The following is a 22,986-nucleotide window of genomic DNA, read 5'->3' as shown; positions in this document are numbered from 1 at the left end:
ACTTACAAAACAAACACTATAAAACATGAAGCAGGACCAGGTCACTCAAACTGTTAAAAATTATCAAGGTTTTTCTCTAACTACGAATTAGGAAAACATAACGTTTATGTTGTATTTCAGGGAATGCACTGTCGTATGTGAATGGACAACCCTTTATTACAAAAGACAAAGATAGGAATAATTGTTCTCGGAAATACAAAGGCGGATTTTGGTACAAAGCTTGTCACTACGCTAACCCCAATGGTCTGTACCTAAGAGGAAGACATGCGTCTTTTGCGGATGGCGTGAACTGGAAGCAGTGGCATGGTTATCATTACTCACTGAAAACCATGGAGATGAAAATCAGAAGACTGTAGATACCTAATTCCGGTCAGAGGAGGAATGTATAAAACCTTTTCTTGTTTAAATAAAACAGTGAAAAATTAAAAACTTTGTATTATTTGTCAAAGGCGTTTTGAAATTATGGGAAGAATAAAAGTTTCTTAATATAAAACTACTTCCACCAAGTAGTGTCTACAATGATCTAGAATGACAAGACAAGGTATTCGTTAACTCCTATCTGATGTTAGAGCTGGTTCTACATGTTAGTTAGGCTTTAACTGGAGCAGTTGGTTCACTATTGACGTATCATTGCACTCGTGTATATCAAGGTTATACCACAATACGTTCTCCCAAGTTAAACTGACTTGATTTCTTTTACGAGTTGTAGTCCATTTTACAACTTCTTCAACATGTCAGTCATCACTGTGCAAAAGTCGATGACTGTAGTATATGTTGCTCCAAAAGAAGGTTTCACTAGCTGAATAGATAGGATACGGCCATCAACTTGATAACTTATGGTCTTCATTAAAAACGTTATTCCTGTTTTCTACGGTCATTTATCGATTACTTCGCTTGAATTCCAGTAAACAATGGTCGATATTTCAATCACACCAGTGTGTACGTAAGATCACCGTAAGTAACGCAGATAAACAGATGATTCTTTTTTTTAAATGAATGTGAATTTTTACCGATCACGTCAGCTGCTATTTTATGACTGTAATATATACCAAGGTCATTGGCTAGAACACAGTGAATCGTGTATATATATTACATGTTGTTTTTATTTCATGAGAAAGAAAATAACGGTCAACCGGTAAAACGCAAGTTTTGCATCCTCTAAGTGATAAATACTATGTCTAAACAATGCCCATTATTGTTTCCAAGAAATTGAAAGATTCTTCTACATGTAGATCGATTAATTCTTTTAAAAATGAAAAGAGCGCATGATATTTTTTTCTAACAAAAGAGTGATACGAGAATAATTATGCATGTTGCTTTAAGCAGAAATATAACTCTTGATTGAAAATCATAGAGAGAAAAAAGGTTATAGCACTGAGATATTGCACAGAATTGGAAATTTGGCTAGAATTTGTAGAAGTAAGGCAATCAAATTTGAATTAGGCGTAACTTAAAGCGAGTAATTACAATAAATTGGGTGATTAAATCCAGCTTTAAAATGGCCAATGCACTCAGGATTCCATCGTTCCGTATTTCCATCATCGTTTTAACTTTCTGGATGGTTTTGTTAGGGTTGCAGATACCGTGATCATCATTTTGGTGCATATTTCTTTATCTGTGAGTTACATGGTTTACGTTTTTCTGACTGCCTACTCTCAATAGAATTATGATCGTTGGACTTTGAATATATCACGAACTTCACATTTTTACGGACTTCTTGTTGGGTAGTAAAACTAAAAAATTTAGAATGAAATGATATGGCAAAAAGAAACACATTAGGAATTGTCACATTAAAATGTGTTCTGTAAATATATTTTAGTCTTAGTACCATATAACCCGTACTGAGCCCCTGTCAGTTCAGTTTTTATCACTGTACATATCCCATTTGTAACCTCAGTTCACTGGACCTTTAAACCGCCAGTCCGTGCTACAAATCATATTGGACACGGTAGTCCAGGGAGAAGGACGTCAATATACTTCTCTCGTTATATCTAAATTGTATCACCATTGAATTCTTTATCTACATGGCTGGCACTGTGATGACAATTTCTAGTTATATGGTCCTGCTTTTCTGAGGTAAGGCTTTTATCTTATTTATATATACTGCCATCTTCGTAATTTTCTCTAATTTCATTCATTTGTCCTAAACCACCCAGTTATAGCATTTCTCATTAGTTTAAGAATGTCTATTTTGATATATTAAGTTACTTTCTATGTTTAGAAACGTGTTTGAATGTTGTAAGTATGGTGTGCATATATGGTCATAAATTTACAAGTTTGTCCTTTGTGATAATGCGCAACGTGGCCATTATGTATGAGTTTTGTGTATCAAGTCTTATGAGTTACTAAGTGTTAGTGTATTTTGTATGTCTTACCAAGACAGTATCATTATCTAAAATGTGATAATGAGTAGTACCATATGTACGTTTAAAGCCTCAGTGCTTGTTTCATGTTGTATAATGTGTTTTGTTGGTGTATGTTGGAATAAATCCTGTCCGCCCGTGTATTCCTTCTTGTGATTTCCCAACAACCTGCTATCCCGAGGAGCTCGGTTATGTGTGGTGTCCTATCTGTGGACCCGTAAGACGTGTGTTTGTTTGAAGGGATCGTTTCTTCGTAGAACACGTCTTGTAGCAGGGACGGAGTGTGTAAAGGACAAAACAGTAGTGACAAACCAGGGACCGTTTCTTGTAGAACACGTCACAGGGACGGAATGTAAGAAGGACAAACCAGTAGTGACAAACCATACCATCAACATCTTATTTTTATACTTATATCTTGATTATTAATTCCATTAAATATGTGAAGTGTTACAAATTCTTGTTCTCTTTGGGTTGTCTCCACGTAAACCGCCAATAGCTCAGCTATTCGTGACAAAATGAGTGCATTGTTAAAGGGGAAGGCATTAGATGTGTTTGCTTTAATGCCCAAGGCTGATGCACTTGACTACAACATTCTTAAGACAGCATTACTGAAACGGTTCGAATTAACAGATGACGGGTTTAAGAACAAATTCCGATCATGTAGGCCCGATCGTTGTGAAACCTTTTCTCACTTTGCTGTGAGATTAAGTAGTTATTTTGATAGGTGCATTGAAATGACGAAGACAGCCAAAAGTTTTGAAGGTTTGTATGATCTAATGTTGAGAGATCAATTTCTTCATGTATCTAGTCAGGAATTGAAATTATTTCTGAAAGAGAGACTACCAGAGAGTTTAGCAAAAATGGCACATTTAGCTGACCAATACAAAGATGTCCGTGACTTAAGTGCACACCAGGCTACAAGTAAGGGTAAAAATTCCTTTTCAAAGAAGGTTGATCAGGCAAAGAAACTTAATCTAAATGTAGGTGAGAACAAGGGTAAATTTGTTGTTTGACGCACAAGAGTTCGTGATAGAATTTTTTTTATTGTTAAAACAATGTAAATATACAAAGTTTAAAAACAACTGGCAGTATATATGTGATATGTTATAATTCATATGTATCCATTAATATTTCTATTAGAAATGTGCCCCATTTATATTATAATATTATGTATTTGTTTCATTTATTTAACTTTCTCTCCTCTTTCCTTTCCTTTCTTCTTTTTTTCTATTCTTTTTTCTTCTATATTTAAAACGACTTTCACATTAACGCGTGTACATACATGTATGTAGATGTGTAAATGTATGTAGATGAATTTATGATATATTAATTTGATTTAAAATGTGATAGTTGAATAAATATTATAAATTTTAAAAAAGTGGACTTTATCCGCTGTATACCCTACAGCACCGTTACTTGTTGCTTTCTGTTGTTGGTCCATGCGCATGCTTATGCTGTAAACCTATATTTTACTTACTGCATTATTCTACTTTTGTACAAAGATATATAAAGTATGTGGCGATGGAATATTTTTTAAAGCACAATTGTACACATTAATGTCCTCCAGCACCGACCGTTGTTGCTTCTTGTATTTCTCTGTACATTTGTATGTGCATAAATTTACTTAAGACATGTTTGATATCTAATATGTACCTTATCATATTTGAGCAATATTCTTTGCAGCTTTTCCCATAACAACATGCTAAACTTAAGTCATATTCATCACTGAAAAACTCAATGTTATAAACTTATAGAATTTATAACAAGTTTAAGCAACAAAACTTCATACGATATTTTATGTTATAGAATCTGAACAAGGGTCTATTCTGTCTGTTCTGCTATGTCTGTACATATATATATATATATATATGATATATATATATATATATATATATATATATGCACAGACATAGCATGAGAACAGACATATATATATATATATATATATATATATATATGATATATATATATATATTATATATATATATATATATATATAATATATAATATATATATATATATGAAAGGTGACGATAACGAACAGTGATCAATATCATAACTGCTATAAGCAATACAAAATAGATAATTGGGCAAACACGGACCCCTGGACATACCAGAGGTGGGATCAGGTGCCTAGGAGGAGTATGTGAAATCGAAACTGCTGTATGTCATGCCTCATGAGGCTTAGGGCCTCAAGTTTATTTTGGAAATAAAGAATTCTTCTTTATTCATATATGATGTACTTTTACAAAGTTTGGAGAGAAATTACACATTTTATGTCATGCATTGAACGTTTGTTTGATTTAAACAAAGTGTCCTTGTTATAGAAACTGTAAATCGATTTCGTTAGAATGAAATATTCTTGAAAGTAGGCATACTTTAGATATGACTGCGAACAACAGATGCATATAATCATTTAATTGCAAATAAATCACTGTTCGACTGTGCCATCTGTATGTATAATAATGTATAAACAGTATAATAACTTCGCGATTTCAAACATTGAACTTTTATTCTACGAAAGGTAGGTCTGAATACAATCACATATTTTTGTTTGCACAAAGTTTGATGTGTTTTTCATTTTTAACCCCCATAGCCTCATTTCTAAATGATCTATCCTTAAACAGGCGGTATTAAATATAGCAATCTATGATAAAAGGATTTACAAATATTCACTTATCTCATACCGACAATGCTTCTTAAGCACGTATTATTGAAATAATCATGAAATGCTATATGCTTGCACAAGCACAACCTTTTCAATCTCATTAATGTAACAGAAACTGGCTTGCTCCTCGTATGTATAATAGGAACAAATGACCACTAGTTTCCCGAAACTGCCAAGAAACACAGGATGTATATTATGGACAAAATTTTATTGAGGTTTTCACTATAGATAACATTAGCAAAGAAATCCCATATTTACATAATACAATTGTAACAAGTCAGCTGACGCGTTACATTTCACACAATGTCATAACAAGCACACACAACAGTCTGAGTGTCTAATTGGGCGAGTGAATGGTATGCCGCATTGTAAATCTGAACCAGGGAAGATAACCGGATACCGACAAAACAATGTAGAACGGGCAAACCGGTGGTCCCATGGTACACACAGGCGCCGGAAGTCCAAATGCGTGTATGACATAATGGACTTGGAATGGTTTTGGACCTACCTCATGTCCCTGTTCCTCCGGGGGATTGCTGCTGGGTAATAGTGCCGGTACTTCCTCGTACCACACAAGGCACTCCAGACACAGTCTCCCCTTCGTTTAAAAGAGGTGGAGAGAGAAACCAAGCCGTGCTAAGGCTAGTGATTCTCCAATCCATATTTTACTTTGTACCGTAGACAAATTCACTGACTTAGAATGGCGATCAGCTTCGCACAGTGACAGCCCTCCGTCGTAACAGACAGATGGGGGGAGAACAGGCCAGATGAGATCCAAATATTCCTTTTTATCTCCTCAGGTCCGCCAACAGCCATCGATATGATAAACTCTCCATGACCCGAGTACACATTTCACAAAAGTAACCCCCCAATGCAGGGAGTTAAGCTTAAAAGGAACTTGCCCGATACACATTTCACCCCCCCCCCCCCGAAGCGGTTAAGGCTTAGATTAACTGATTAACTCGATAACCTAGTACATGTACACTATCACAAAAACACCGACCCCCCCCCCTAATAAAATGCATAAGGGCTGACACCCCTCCCCCGATAAAGTGCGTTAGGGCTTATATTAACTTAATTAGCGTTTGTATTAGATCCTGGATAAAAATGTCATTGCCAGAATTAGACAAGTGAGTTCCATCGTGTCTAAACAAATTGTAATTAAGTATTGAGATATGGGGGTGGCTAATGATGGATCCCCCTACCTCTGCAATGGCAGCAGCCACTCTGCAGTTGACCTTTTATCGCTTCTGATCAATTTTAGTATTTCTGGCCAGAGGCACACCGTACCAAAAAGTTTCGGCAGAATATTGGACCAGACAAGTATAGTTTGGGGCATAAGCGCATGATACCTGAGAAACGTGCATTAAATTTCCTGCCCCAGAATTTTGCTGTTTAGCTCTTCTGAGACCAGATCATTTGATCCCAGATGAATCACCAGGATATCTGGAGGTGGGGATGATTTAAGCAGATGAAGGACGAAGGGATCGAGGTCAAGCCACTTCATTCCACAGTTGGCGCGCCACTAAACTGTTGCTTGAAGGCCCAGGTTTCTACCTCCGTGTTGACTCGCATACTCGCCTGCCCAATATGGAATTGAGGACCCCATGATCCTGATGGTTTTGTTGCCTAGATTGACTTTGTATGGGTCAGTGAAAGTAGTATATTACTAAACTGTATAGAAGATAATAGTATATATGTCACGAGTAATTATATTCTAATGTATGTGGTAAATGCATTTAATTTTTTGACCGGATTTCATTATCTCAGAATCAGAGGCCCCTCCTAAAGCCAAGTCAGTGGCCCTGCCGATTCTGAAACTATGTGTTGCAAAATGACCCTGAACCCAGCAATTCCCAAAGGTTTTTATAGAATTGCGTTAAATTGATATCTAGTAAGGGGACTGCATCTATTCGCAGGATGGTTTCCGCCACATTCTCTGCATTTGTGGCTGAATCTGCAATTGGGGGAAAAATTACAAGCTTTACCCTGGTTTAAAAACGTGCACGTGCCTAGTGATTTTCTGTCCGCCATGTTAGTTGACCGAGACTGGCTCTGTGTGGGGTTTTGTTTGTAACTTGCTTGCTCAGTGGTGCTGATCTGGCACAGGGGATTGGTGATATACAAAAACCAGAGCTCATTATTTATTTGACCCCAGGGGATACCTGGGTTACTGGCCATTCTAAGTCGGAATTGTTCCTCATATTTGAACCAACCAGTTGAACGGTTTGCTGCCAGGCGTATGTCCCTCATGTATTTAAGTAAGTCTTGAGCTTTGTTGGAGAATTTTTCTAGCAACACGCTGGAAAATATATATATATAAAAAAAAGCCGACTTCCACCTATCTATGTTAAGATAGACGTTGGACCTTTGTTTTCAAGACACATGCGGCCACTTTTTGTCTGAATTTCCCCTTGCAATTCGGAGTAGTGTTGTAAAGATATGTCAATAAATTTTCCTAGCCAGATTTTTTGTTTTAAATTGTAGGGTACATGGGCCGACAAGGGGTCAAAATAACTAGGGATTGAGAGAGGTTGGTAGTAATCAATTTCGAGGGTGGACTGAATGGGAAGAAAATTATCGGAGTCTAATTGAGGGATGTCAATTATTGACTCACCGCTTGAGGTGTTATCCCCCGCCGGTGGTTCGGCCACGCTGATAATGGCGTCTGGCGTGGGTGGTCTGTGATGCTGCTTAGGGGGCGAAATCCGAGTTCTTGGTCGGCCCCTGCCTATGGAAGGGGAAACCCTCTGCTCGGCTGCCTTTCTTTTTGAAAGCGTTCGCACTTTCCAGCGAATTGGCGGCATGATTGGGAGGATTTAGACTGAAAAATTCTCTGAGCGATTTTTTGGTTGTTGATGTTTGACGATGATGCCGGAAAAGGAAACGTAGGGCAAATGAGATTAGACAACTCATTAAGGGATTGGTTGTGCTAACCTTAAGTTGTACCTTAGCTTATTCCGCTTAATATCATGAATTGATGATGGCCGGTATGACAAAAATACACATGCTATATCGTAAATTGATAGAGATTATTTTGATACGAGGATAAAATAATCAGCATTATGTTCAAGTATCAACAGAATATAACTTTGTTTAAAACGGCAAAGAGCAAGGGGCAATAAGCTGCCACATATGCCCAACATATTTTTCATATTTCAAACGAATTTAATGTTTAGAAGTTTAATATAGCATTGAAATACACGTTTTTGTCTTCTCAACAGTGATCTAATTAATCTTATTTTTACATTGGTAACCAAGATATCCCAGATTAAATTCGTCATATTTTCCCGGAAATCATGTATTTCCGTCAAAACAACATTTTCATGATGAAATTTAGATACATGTATATCCGCAGCAAAACAACGGGATGAAATTTAAACAGAAGAATAAAAGTTTATATAGAAATCTCTCTTTAAAATATCTTTCCGTTGTTTTCACGCGGACATCACATAATTTTAAAAAGTTGTCGTTTTTTTTTAATCGCAAATTTTGTGCAAAAATCGCTTGTTTTCCCCCCAAATGAGGAATTTAGGCTTATCTATTGTTCACAATTTTTCCCAATATAATACTGTGTAGTGGGTTCTAACATATGCAGTTGGTTTTTGTGTTATATTTTGTTTGCTATAAAAGTTATTCACTGTTTCCAGAAATCTGTGATTTTTGTGTGCAAAAATCGCTTGTTTTCCCCCAAAATGAGGAATTTGGGCTTATCTATTGTTCACAATTTTTCCCAATATAATACTGTGTAGTGGGTTCTAACATATGCAGTTGATTTTTGTGTTATTTTTTGTTTTCTATAAAAGTTATTCACTGTTTCCAGAAATCTGTGATTTTTTGTGCAAGAATTGTTTGTTTTCCCCCAAAATGAGGAATTTAGGCTTATCTATTGTTCACAATTTTTTTTTAAATATAATGCTGTATAGTGAGTTCTTATAAATGCAGTTGATTTTTGTGTTATTTTTTGTTTGCTATACAAGTTATTCAATGTTTCCAGAAATCTGTGATTTTTTTGGTGTAAAAACCAGTCGTTTTACCCCAAAATAAGGCATTTAGGCATATTGGTTGTTCATAATTGTTTTCAGTGTAATCCTGTATAATGAATTCTAACATGTGGAAATGTTTGTTTTGTTATTTCTTGTTTGATATAAAAGTTATTTATTGTTTCCAGAAATCTGTGATTTTTCGTTGTTTTTTCATTAATTTGCCCCAAAATTAAGAAAACATATCAAAATCAATATAAAAATGGCTGAAATTGATGACACTAATCGCAATTAATCAGAATAACAGTAAAATATAGTGTTTTAACATTGGGCAAATTTTGGCCCTTAATGCCCCTTGTCCATAGCATAGGATATATACAAATTGCTGCGTTGATACAATAAGCTTTTTATACATTTCAAATACAACTTATTGTTGTTTTTATTAGAATCGTCTCAGCAAGATTGAACATTGTGGTAAGAATATTGCAATATTCTTTATTTTCTATTCTTGAAAAATTCTTTTTTTTTTTTTTTTTGTGAAGGAGAAACTTCAAACTTACTGTACGACTACATATGCCAGAAGTGGTGTTAATCAAATGTGGATTCTAAAAAATTGTAAAGAACTTTTAGTAAACTTAAGGTAGCTATTGATAGCTAGCCCCCAAAAAAACCGCTCATTGAATTTTTTTCAATTTTATTTATTATAACATTTTGACTTATCAAAAAATCAACAAAAGTAATCAGGTTAATTTTCGAGGAAAGCGAGATTGAAATCCCCTCTTTTGCAGCCCCAAAAGGCAAAAAATGTCAAAATTGAGCAAATTAACACAGAAGCCAATAAGAATTTTATTGACACCAGAAATATTGTTTGTCATACATAGTTATGTAAATTAAACACAAACAGATAAAAAATCAACATTGATTAGAAATTCAAAATGCATCTAAGGAAAACATTGGGATGATTCGACTTGGCCAAATTTACCCTAAATACGGCGTTTTTCAAATACTATCAGGCATACATTTTCTGACAACAAAATTCTGCTCATAAAATTTATGATTTTATTTCATTTTTACAATAAGTCAAGTAGTATCTAAAATATTGAATAGAAAAAAATATACCAAATGAGGTTTAATCTGAAACTATGTCAGATTTTGTAACCCTACCCCCTCCCTTCTAGAAATGAATTTTAAGAGATACAGTCAGCAGAGATAAAATATTGACGTTAAATGATTAAGCATTCCCAATTTACTTCATTGAGCATTCAAACTCACAATACTAGAAGTTTCTATGAGCCATCTAAGAATGATATATACTGTGTGCTATTGCAGTTGACCTTTTCGCACTCACAATGATTGCCTAAATATTTAGTTATTTTTCATACAATTTCTTGTAATAACTGGACCAAATCTATTACCTATACATATTTTTTGATAGAAATTTATATCACTATACAGTATAATACACGAAATATGTTTAAATAACCATTTCATATTTCAATAAATAATTAATATCAATGGAAAGAGACCCATGGACTGCTCATGGATCACTACATGCAAGACCATCTGAGTCACCTTGCCCTCACAGATAGGTGTGTCTTTCATAAGTTTAAGATTTTTAATTGTAGTTTCACAATGAACCATAAACTCACTATTGGATAACTGAGAATGCATGTACATGTATATTGCATTAACTAACTGTAGTTTTCCCCAGGTGAAGGTCTATGTTCACTGTATGTATAAGGGGGGGGGGGATTAGTTCCATTACGAAACTTTTCTAAAAATTTGATATACATTAATGTATCAATGATGTATGTTACAACTAAATTTTGAATTACAAGGAAAATTCAAACACATTGATTGAAGTTATAAAATTGATATTCTATCATGTGCAAATTTTTTACTAATATATCTAAGAAAGAATAATCAACATTGAAATTTCCTTTACATCTATGCAATATTATTGTCTTTCAAAAGGCATGTACATGTAATACACGAATACATGTACTTGTTTCCCTCAAATTCACAATTTAGTTTAAAGTATGTTATACAACATCCAGTTGCTCTGAGCTCATATAAGTGAATTAATGTTTTTCATCCAAGTCCCAAATTTTGCAGTAGTTCTTTAATCTTCGGAACTTGATCAAACATTTTTAAATTTGTGGAGTTGTGGGGGTCCAGGGAATATGTCATCATCACTGTAAATGGAGTACCTGTTCAAAATAATATAGATAAATATATTTAAATATTGCAAAAAAGATGAATATCTGATATACTCAGAATTGTCTTTACAAATGTTTATCAAAAGAAAATATAGTACCTATCTTGCTGTTATACTTGTTGACTCGAAATCCACATCAACCTGCACTGGTCCTATCTAACCTCCCTTGGTCCTCAGGCTGATGCCTAGAAAAAAGATCATCATAATTGATATTTGCACAGTTAGGTCTATATTATACCATTGAGTAATTAGACTGCGTCAGACAATGTGAATTTTAAAATTGTGTCTCAACACATATTCAGTGAAAATTTAAATACTGATGTTTCAAAATTATAAATTGCAATATGAGATGACATGTTTATATGTTTTCATAAACTGCCATAGACTTATCATATCTGTTTTATTTACCAAATGTGGGTCAAGAGAAGGGCATACGTGTAGTATACATATCTTACTTATACATGCAGTGCATGCATTTGCCTATGAGAGGGCATATGCAGACTTGTGATTAATTTACATTATTTTTTAAAAGGTTTTGCCAACCTACATGTTTGTGTGAAACACGAAACCTCAGCTTTGGTATATTTCTTAGGTCACTGAAATTTCGAAGTAATAGTATATGTATACATACTATAGTCTAGGGAATTATAATTCAACACCCCCCCCCCTCCACTTTCTATCCGGTTCCCTCATACCCCTAGATAGTAGGTCTACACAGATATTTGTTTTTCATTACTTTTATACATGTAGTTCAAGGTATGTTATTTTCATAATGATATTTTCTTAATAAAAGAGTTGTGAGAGCCCATGTTTACAAATGTGGTATACATTTACATGACATCCGTTCGTTTACAATCACATGCACAGGTGGGAGTTACATTTTAAGCACACATGGAATACATATATACATACAAAATAATACATCTACTGTATGTTGTGTATTTAAACTTACAGATGTTATTATAAATCGCGTTGTGAAATAGCAGAGGAAATGTGAGTTGAACTTTTGAATACAAATTTATGGCATTTTTTTCACTCACCAAACGAAACTATGATTTCGTTGTCCAAGTTGAATGCATCCACCAACTTCCTCTTCTTGCAAGAAACTTTGTTTAGCCTCTCAATGACTGTATAAACAGTATTTAATCTCGCAGCATGCTGCACTCGGACATTACGATGTATCAACCAAAAACTTTGTTTACGTAGCGCATTTATGTACATGGATTGGTGGTTGGTTTAACATTTCGATTAGCAAAAAGTTTCACACAGATGAAACATTTGATCTACCATTATTACAGATATTGACGTATACTTATGTGGTATGTGCATATTTTCTCTAGGCGAGTCAGTCACAGCAACAAAACACTTTCGGGACCCCTTTTTGTTTTTCGACTATTCTATGACGGAGTAAGGAATTCCGGGAAATGAATTCACGTGAAAATACACAATTTTTACTGATCACGTGGTTGCTATCCGTCGCTACCTTAAAATAGCAAAACTTTTCCCAAATCTATAACATCACAACCTATGACATTTAAACACTATACACGACCATTCCTCGCGATAAATTAAAGATTAGACTTTTTGACATCATAGACAGTTGCTTCTTCAACAAAAATGGAAAAAGGAAATATTCATATATAGTGATCAGTAATCCAAAAACTTCCTTTGTGAAACACCACTCTGATTCCACGCACAAGTACTCTGAAGTTGAAATAAAAAATATGCTAGAGTTCCTCATTAACAATATCTTCATGGTCGTTGGTAATCAGGTCTTCCAACAGTCTGTTGGCATTTTGATGGACACGAATTGTGCTTCTTTGCTTGTTGACCTGTTTCCATATTGATTCAGAAAATTCTACGTGAGAAGAAAAAACTTTTGTTGTGACCATCAATTCGACATTTAGATATATCAACGACGTTTTGTCTCTTAACAATAATAACTTTCATTCATATGTTGATTAGATTTATCCCTGTGAGCTCGGAATGAAAGACACCACAGAGTCGTCCACTTCTGCTTCATACTTAGATATTTTATTGAAAGTAGACATTAATGGGAAACTGACAACTCAACTGTATGTCAAACGAAATTATTACAGCTTGTCCATCGTCAACTTTCCATATTTATGTACCAATATTCCATTATCACCTGCATATGGTGTTTATATCTCTCAACTGATTCGATACGTAAGAGCTTGTTCTGCGTATGGTCAGTTTTTAAATCGAGGCAAGCTACTGACAAACAAGTTCATGATACAGGGGTTTCAACAGTCTCGATTGAAGTCAGCATTTCGCAAATTCTGTGGTTGTTATAACGATCTAGTTCGTCAATACAACCTATCATTGGGTCAAATGCTGTCTGACGTGTTTCATACCGATTGTTAGGCCGTTCTTGGCACACTGATCAGGATATTGGGCTCATGGCGGGTGTGACCGGTCGACAGAGGATGCTTACTCCTCCTAGGCACCTGATCGCACCTTTGGTGTGTTCAGGGGTCCGTGTTTGCCCAACTATCTATTTTGTATTGCTTATAGGAGTTATGAGATTTATCACTGTTCGTTATCTTCACCTTTCATATAAGGTTCATGGCGGGTATGACCGGACAATAGGGGAGGCTTCCTCCTCCTATGCACCTGATCCCACCTCTTGTATATCCAGGGGTCCCTGTTTACCCTACTCTTAATTTTGTATTCTTTATAGGAGTTGTCAGATTGATCATTGTTCATCTATTTTCACCTTTTAAAGAATAATCATCAACATATTCCTTTTGTACATGTTTCCTTTCAACGTTCGTTAACAATTATTACATTTTACTTTAGAAAAGAAAACCCACGATGACTGTAGGAAAAGTCTTTTTGAGCGCTGTTCCTCTGTTCGCCATGCTGCTTTTAATGGCATATCCACATACCGAGGGAGGTGCCATAGGGAAATGTTGGGGAGTTTGGAGCAGGTGTACACGGGGTAGCTCTGGGCCCCTAGGGTATGTCTTGCAAACTTGTTCTCAACGCTGTCAATGTCTCGACTATGATACCGGAAGTTGCGAACTCCAGAGGTCCTCGTGCCCTCTCATCAACAAGGCATACCGCTGTGTTTGTAAAGGGACACGACATGGACCTAAACTCAGCTGGTGTGGGTTATAAAATCAGGAAAAATGAACGATGAAGCCATTCAAATTTTGACTGTGTATGGACAAGACGTTGCTCTTTTCAAAATACAACAACAACAAAACGATTCAGTGCGTAAATTATCCAATGGTTTTTAGCTACGACTACTTTGACACAATGTTTCAAGCGATCATTATCATTTATGCTTGATTTTCAAAAATTGAATATAGAATCAATATTAGTGGGATTTCATAAAATAGATGATATTGTTAATAAACACCTGAAGCTGCACAACTATTTCTTCAGTCTTCTATCGATCATCTCGATATCAGTTCCTTTGTGTCTCAGTGCTAATAAAGATTGAGATGTACTTATGCTATACACATGAAATATATGCGAAAAATTGGGTGGAAAGGAAACGTTCGACATACAGGTGGATTTATGGCAACTTAATTTTCTATTTAATTTGATGGCTAGTAAAAGCTACATTAGATTATAACGTCATATACGATATTGTAGTACATGTAAAAGCACTTGGCGAGTCTCAAACATGTTGTTCTTCAAAGGAACGACAGGAAAGCGGAATAAAGCAATGTAGATATTGAAAGTAAAGTATGTGTGAACGATTGATTAAATCAGGTCGATTGAAAAGTATCCACAGAGCTCCTGAATTGAAGAGTGTCTAATGCTTCATGATCAGGCACGCACTGTAATTTACATCAACTTCCATTGACCATGCCGAAATCTATGACTAGGATCTATTTGCAATATGAAGAAATCTATGTTTAGAATGTCTTTGCAGTACGTAGAAATCCATGAGTAGGATGTCTTTGCAGCATATAAAAGTATATGATGATATCGCAGCAGTACATCCGATACTGAAGAGCTTGTTCTGCGTATAGTCAGTTTTTAAATCGAGGCAAGCCACTGACGATTAAGTTCATGGTACATGGGTTTCAACAGTCTCGATTGAAGTCAGCATTTCGCAAATTCTATGGTCGTTATAACGATCTTGTTCGTCAATACAACCTATCATTGGGTCAAATGCTATCTGACGTGTTTCATACCGATGTGACCGGTCGACAGGGGATGCTTACTCCTCCTAGGCACCTGATCCCACCCTCTGGTGTGTCCAGGGGTCCGTGTTTGCCCAACTATCTATTTTGTATTGCTTATAGGAGTTATGAGATCGATCACCGTTCGTTATCTTCACCTTTCATTTTAGCTATCTACATAAGAAAACTTTGATGTTTCCATCACTTGTCGCTCGGAGAAATTAAAGTATAAACTTTTTGTTAATAAGAATATGCTGGTAGATATCTTAAAAATTTTGCCACAAAAATACAAATAATATTCAAACTTCGATCAGAAAAACTTTTCACTTACATCTGTGTCAGGTTACGTAAGAAAGTACAAGGATGGTTTCCATAGATCATGGGCCACCTCGTTCACCAAGTCACCTTGATCTTGCTCTTGTTCAGCTGTTGTGATTTTTAAAAAATTATTTTCAATGTTTACTCCCATCAAAAAAAAGTTGAGCCCATGTTGTAGCCCAAAAGGCTCATGGTATAACCGAACTTGAATTCACACAACATGGGTATGCCTCAATACCAATATGACTAACATGACCTTGCTGTGTTGAATAAGATTGTCTTTCCTGTATACTTACTTACTTCATTACTTACTTAGGTCTGTCGTTCCGTGAGGAACCTAGGGAATGCACGACAGTCCTGCAGAGAACACGGTTCTGGGCTGTTATAACTGCGTTTTGCCAGATTATGTCACACGCCTTCAACTATTTTTCCGTATCTCGTCTCCAGGTATTTCGTAATCGCTTCTGCTTTCTCTTTCTCTGGGGGTTCCAAGTCAGGGCCTGGCATGCCGTGTTGGATGACAGCTTCTTTAGGGTGTGTCCAATCCATTCCTACATCCTCTGTCTGATTTGTACGTTCATCGGCTCCTGCCCTGCCCTGCCCCCCACAGTTCCTTGTTTGTGATCCTTACCGGCTATTGAATGTTAATATGCGCCTGTGACAGGTGTTGTGGAATGTTCGAATCTTCTGAAGAACTGTTTTAGCCATTCCAAATTATAAAACTTGAATCCACACAATTTAATAGCATTTGTATGTTGATATGATTTAATGCGGTCCTCTTCAATATGTTCTCGTTGATTTCCTGTATATTCCCATATTATAAATTTGATTACCAGCTGTGGACCCACCTTACCATTGGACCCCTGAATTGAACCAAATTGAATTTCAACTACCTGAAGCTGCTTGCACACCAATATAACTAATCGTGGTTCTGTTTTTATCAAGATGAAGAATTTTAAAGATGTTTCCCCATTATATTTTTATTCACAACTTTTAGACCCTATAGTGGCTCCAACTTAACGTCGAGGATACTCTTATAAACAGGAAAAAATAGACAGTTTGACAAACACGAACCTCTGGATATACCAGAGATGGGATGAGATGCCTAGGAAGGGAAGCATCCCCTGTTGATCAGCCACACACGCCGTGAGCCCTGTAAAGGAGTTATACATAGTCGAAATCAATATGCCAAGGATGGCCTAGCAATCGGTATGAAACAAGTCAGACAGCATTACACCCAATGATAGGTTGTATTGGCAAATTAGATCGTTATAACAATCATTGAATTTGCGAAATGCTGACTTTAAACGAGACTGTTAAACCCCTGCACCATCAACTTCTTCTTTTTTTTAATCTGTAAACGTAATAGTTTATTCATACTTCAAAGTGCCCTTACAATGTTCAAGACATTCGGGCGCATGTCTTGATAACAAGAAAACATTGATATATATATAATCGCATCACAATATATTATTAATTTTTTCAAACATATCATTGAAATCCATATGTAGCTTTTTGTATACATGAGAGTACATCTTTGAAGAAGCTTTAACATGCATGTATATATTTTCGATACTTTCTTCAATTTCTTTGATTCTACAGTACATCTTGTATTTGTAAATAACAGTTGCTATAGTAGAAAATACGTTATTCAAAATGACAATTCTGTGGTTGTTTTCAAAATAAAATCCAATAAGAATGTGTTTCCATTTGATGTCAAATTTGACAACCCTTGACGTTATTTCCCATATATGCTTTACATTTTCACAAAAATAAATCAACTTGTTTGTCAGTAGTCTGCCTCTATTTAATAACGGCTCATATATATGAAGAACAAGCATTTGCGTATCGAATCATCTGAAAGATATAAACACCATATGCAGGTGATCATGGAATATTACCACATACACATGGGAAGTTGACAATGGAGAAGCCGAAATCATCCCCTTTATCACAAAGTTGAATTGTTATATTAGCCTGCCATCAATTTAGTTTTAATTTAGTATCACTTGCAATAAAAAGGCATCATCTATTTTTTTTTTTTACACATATAAACTGTATATACTAAGTTTGGTCCCTCCCTGGAGTCAGAACCTCTACCCCGGGGATTATGAAATTTACGATTGTGGTAGAAGTCTTCCTGGTGTACATCATTATGCATTTAGTTTTTCTCACACACATGCGGATGTAGAAAAGAAGATTTTTGAAAATTGGCTTCGCTCCGTCCCTTAGGCCGCAGTTTGCAGAAATGCCGAATTTGGATTGCATTGACGCAATTTTTCAGCAAATTGTATCTTATCAATGTCAAGTAGTTTAGAACCTGATCTACTTGTGTCTTTTTTTGAAGATTTGTGGTGCCAAAGTCTTTGTTCATATTTGTCAAAAGACAAATCTTCTGCTTTTTTTAAACTCAGTTTCCTTTCACGTAGTTAAACCCATTTACACTCTGCTGACGTTGCTGAATTTAGTCCATCAACTTTCTTCTCCGTAATATCTACAAGTGCATATAACGTAGCAGATATATGGTTGCATGTCTCACTTTCCTTAAAATTATCATAATGGCAGGTTGATATGCAGCTATAACAAGCATTCTGAGAGTATTGCATAGCGATACATAGTCCCCTACAGGTTGCAAAATTTATTGGACCGCAACAATATTCGAAGTTCAATATGTAGATTGTGGTAAAGAGGGAAATTATGAAAGCAGGATAGGAAAGTTGGGAAAATATCAAAATTGATATGTAACTTGTTATGGAAAAGCAATGTACCAAATATCAAATGAATATCTGCAAGAACAGAGAAAGGGTGCGGAAAACTGATTTGCTGGACTGACGGGCACACAGACGGAGTGCAAACCTAACCCCCCCCCCCCTACAATAAACAAACAAACCTCTTTTACGCATACTTCAAAATGGGAGAGGGGGTGTCGTTTCAATTTCATGAGTTCAATTCCTCAGTCAAACCTTATATTCTACCACTCAATACTACTCCAGAAAAAATTAGGGGGGGGGGGGGGGGGTCACTGGCTTTTTGCTTGCTTACCATTTTCGTTTTCATGTAGAAATTTCCCATTATTGAAATGTTATAGCCACAAGTTTAAAAAATGCGTATTGACAAGAATGGTTATTCAAAATAATTTTATCTTAAATCAAGCAATTTATATGATTTTTAGCGTTTAAATACAGGGTATGTAATCTACGTATCCACAAATTTCAGGGTGGCGGACTGCCTCCGGGAAACAAAATCAATTTAGCATGAACATATACTTTGAGTTTTCCACTTAATAACTGTCGTGTTTATTTCATTTTTTTTCTCTCTCTCTCTTATACAAATCTCAAAAAATCGAAACAATTTCACTTTTTCATTTATATCATTTTCAATTTCATCTTTACGTTAATTTTCTATAGGAAATTAGAATCTTTTGCGTGGTTAGGTCGTCGACTATCAAACGTAAAAATATTTTCTTTTCTTTTTTCAAACGACCGCGTTAATTCGAATCCCTCACGGACATAAGGTTTTTTCAATCTAGATTATTATTTTTTCTTATTTGAAACACACTTCTAGAGTATTCAAAAATGTTTCATGTCAAATTTCTGCTTATTACGATTTGCCGAGTTTGTAATAAACTTTTAACCTGGACATTGTTTAGTTTGTCTATATGTTGGACTTCTTGTCCAATATGTGAATGGGACTCACAACAAACACGCCAAATACCTGTATTTCATTAGTCAAGGCTGCTAACGAGAACTTGTGTTTTCTGATTTCTGTGCTAGGCAAAATCCTAAAACATAAGTTATCAAAATTTTGACTTAAGTCTAACAATGGGGAATCCTACAGGAATACGTATATAAAAGTTTAAATCTAGATGAATGTTAGTTCCACATGTACGTCACAAGACTTGCCGCTTCTGTGCAACACCCTCTATTCTCAGGAGCTTTGTTTTGGATAATTTAGACCCTTTTTCTAGCACAGCTAGCCTTATAAAATGTCAGAGGTTGCTTGTTAAATATTAAAGTAGTAAACGTTCAGCGATAAGAGTTTTTACACGATATACATCTAGCTATGTTAGACAGACACTTCTGAATACTGCAAATATCCACCTCTTTAAACTGCAGCGTGTACCCTTTAACCCAACATGTATTATACAAATGAAATGAGAAAGAATTGCAGCTGACATCATTTATTTAATTAAAAACATCCAGTTTCAAATACAATTAAAACCATAAAGAATTATTTAGATTTATTCATATCGTTTCGAACAATCGGCTTTAAAACTGACATTCACACGAATTTTTATTTAAATATGAATTTTTATAGTAATACCTTATAGAAGTCGGCAAGTGTATATGATTTAACTTATCTTTAGTCAGCTGGAAATTTGACGAAAGACAAAAACAAGAAGGGGCTTCAAACTTATGTACTCCCTCCTGAGAGTAAATATGACAGTGACACGTGCCCCCCGCTTCCCGGACTTGGACGACACCTATAAAAATGATTTATATCAATCGAGAATATATATTGAATAAATGAAAGTTGATTTTGCTATTAGATTACTTAGTTTTCTGCATTTTAAATATAAATCAGACGAGATACACACCCGGCTACAAATGTACAATTTGCGGAGTGGACACGTCCAGTTACTTTGGACAGAGTTACCCAAACATTGTAATCGGGTTTGTTTATGACAGAGTCCGTTGGTAATGATGGGACAACTTTAGCCCTGATTAAACAATGAGAGCATTTCTCATTTACAGCATGATATTGGAGATCATACACGTGCCAATCCTTATAAAAAAAACCGAGCTTTGATCTGACATCATTTTTTGGGAATCGGCTGTTCTGTTTTGACTTAATACTAAATAATTGTACAAGTCGTCGTTGGAGATATTTGGAAATAAGTGAACGTCCGACTTCCAGTTCGATTTTAAAGATTCTGGAGCAGGTAAAATTTCACTGAGGGGAGTCATTAACTTTTCAAAACGCCGAATACCATCACTTATAACATCTGACACACTTGTTTCTGAGACAGTTTTTTTTTTTGTTCAGAAAAATCACACCCCTGACTCGTTCAAGGAGTTCTTGTTTGTTTCCACCGACCATTCCCTTACGTTTCCGAAGAAAAGATTTTAACTGTGTAATAGACCTTTTTCAATTTCGACATCCATATTTGATAGAATAAAAAGAGAGATAACTCACGTTTTCGGATACGCCTACAACATTAATCATTGCCATGAGAGAGAGAGAGAGAGAGAGAGAGAGAGAGAGAGAGCATTCTAAGTTATATTGCTAATATAAATAAGGAACAATATTCTCAAAAGAAAAATAGTTCATTAAGAGTTCAAAATTGTCACGACATATCGTCAGGGGAGGTACTATGATTCTTCAAAGTGAGATCAACTTAATATACATAAAATTATTGTCCAAGTCATGCATCTTATATACAGGGACTGTCGAAAACGAAATGTTATTTGACATTTGTAGAAAGATGAGAGATGTATGCCTCGTTCACAAGGATGCGCATTAAATTTTACTTAACATTATATTTGATGCGAAGTAATATAATGCGCATTAAATTAATTCGAATTAAATAGCGTTCACATGGCAGTAATATTTAATGCGAAGTAAACTAATTTAATGCGAATTAAATTCGTATGCATCTCTAAATTAAAGAGTGCGCGAAATGAATAAAAAAGAATAGACTATATCATTGAAAATTATGTTTATAGATAGTTTAATGCTTTGTGTAGATATACAGATACATATACAGCACTGATATTTAAATATTTTGATGAATACAAAAGCCATTTAATGATTACTTTGTATTGACTTTGTTAAAATTCAGCACGAAACTAAAACATCAAACATTCCTATATATTCCTCTTTCACAACTACTTAATGAAAGGCGAAGATAACGAATTGTGATCAATCTCATAACTCCTATAAGCAATACAAAATAGAGAGTAGGGCAGACACGGACCCTTGGATATACAAAAGGTGGGATCAGGTGCCTAGGAGGAGTAAGCATCCCCTGTCGACCGGTCAAACCCGCCGTGAGCCCTATCTTGATCAGGTAAACGGAGTTATCCGTAGTCAAAATCAGTGTGTCAAGAACGGTCTAACAATCAGTATGAATGTAAAGAAAACGACACACTATCCCAATTATTACAGAAGGTTTGACAATCAAAACCATTGCCATGATTAAAAAAAATACCAAGAATTGTGTTCATTTGGGTACAATAAAACAATTCAATAATTTCATGTTTAACACATACATAATTTACAAACAAACATGGGATATTGTGTCAATGCAAAACAAGTTTTCCCAGATTTGACAATGAAATTTATAGTAATAATAAAAAGAATCACACGGTTGAGGGTATCGGAGTGACGAACAAGCAACCAATATCAAACTATTTTGATTTTAAACAAATACACGACAATTTCTTTCTATGCGAGACAATGTTTTCAAAGTTTCACCATTAATGTTATTAATAGCAATTTACATAAAATCATCCAAGTGCGCACTCAAAATGCAATTCTTCTTTTTCAAATCATTCTAGAAATTAAATTCTTAAAGATGTGTCTGATTCACAAGAATTCAGATTACATCATTTTCGTGGTATTGTAGGCTTATTTTGTTTACAAAGTTCTTCTTCTTAAGTGGTACAGCCAATCCTTATGGAAATTCTAGCTTTACAACTGCATAGGATTTGAAAAGACTGTCACTTTGCAGTAAAACATGATTAATTAGCACCATATGAAACTTCATCAAGATATAAATAAAGATTCCCTAGATGTTGGCAAGAAGTTATATGGCCTGGTTAATTGTGAAGCAGAAAAACCCACCAAAATGACTATGTAAAAATAAATTATGCCCGAGTGTCACAAAAAGAGTTCTAAAACTTCAGTGATAATAATTCACTGCCTTTCGTCATTTTACACAAAATACATTTTGTGCAATCCAGCTGACTTTTCTCTGATTTGTTCCGGAGAGACTCAACATAACCTATTTATTTACAAAAAAGTTTTAAATAGTCGCTCAAGTTCAATGATGATATGTAACCGAAACCAGTAGTTCTACTCTATTCAATAGTGGGTTTCCGACCTGTGATCAAAACGTCCGAATAAAACACCGGTATAATGCACATGATTTATGGTGATAAATGTGGGTTACATAGTCCTTTGTAGACATCGAATGTACATACGTCATAGTACTAAGTATGTTTGATAAAAATGCTCATCATGATTAATAAAAGAATTGGCTTCATGACCTGAC

The 22,986-nt window shown here is 35.3% G+C and overlaps 1 protein-coding gene across 1 annotated transcript in view; it reads left to right on the top strand.

The window, feature by feature from the left end:
- Positions 1–417, top strand: part of LOC125678074 (uncharacterized) — a 31,406-nt gene extending 30,989 nt beyond the window's left edge. Inside the window, exon 10 of the mRNA XM_056153377.1 lies at positions 121–417. Coding sequence (XP_056009352.1) covers positions 121–356 — 236 coding nt within the window. The 3' untranslated portion in view covers positions 357–417. The remainder of the gene's footprint in view (positions 1–120) is intronic.
- The last annotated feature ends 22,569 nt before the right edge of the window (positions 418–22,986 follow it).

This window comes from Ostrea edulis, chromosome 2, assembly GCF_947568905.1.
Source record: "Ostrea edulis chromosome 2, xbOstEdul1.1, whole genome shotgun sequence".
Taxonomy (NCBI): domain Eukaryota; kingdom Metazoa; phylum Mollusca; class Bivalvia; order Ostreida; family Ostreidae; genus Ostrea; species Ostrea edulis.
Note: the sequence above shows the minus strand (reverse complement) of the source record. Positions and strands in the feature narration are given on the sequence as shown.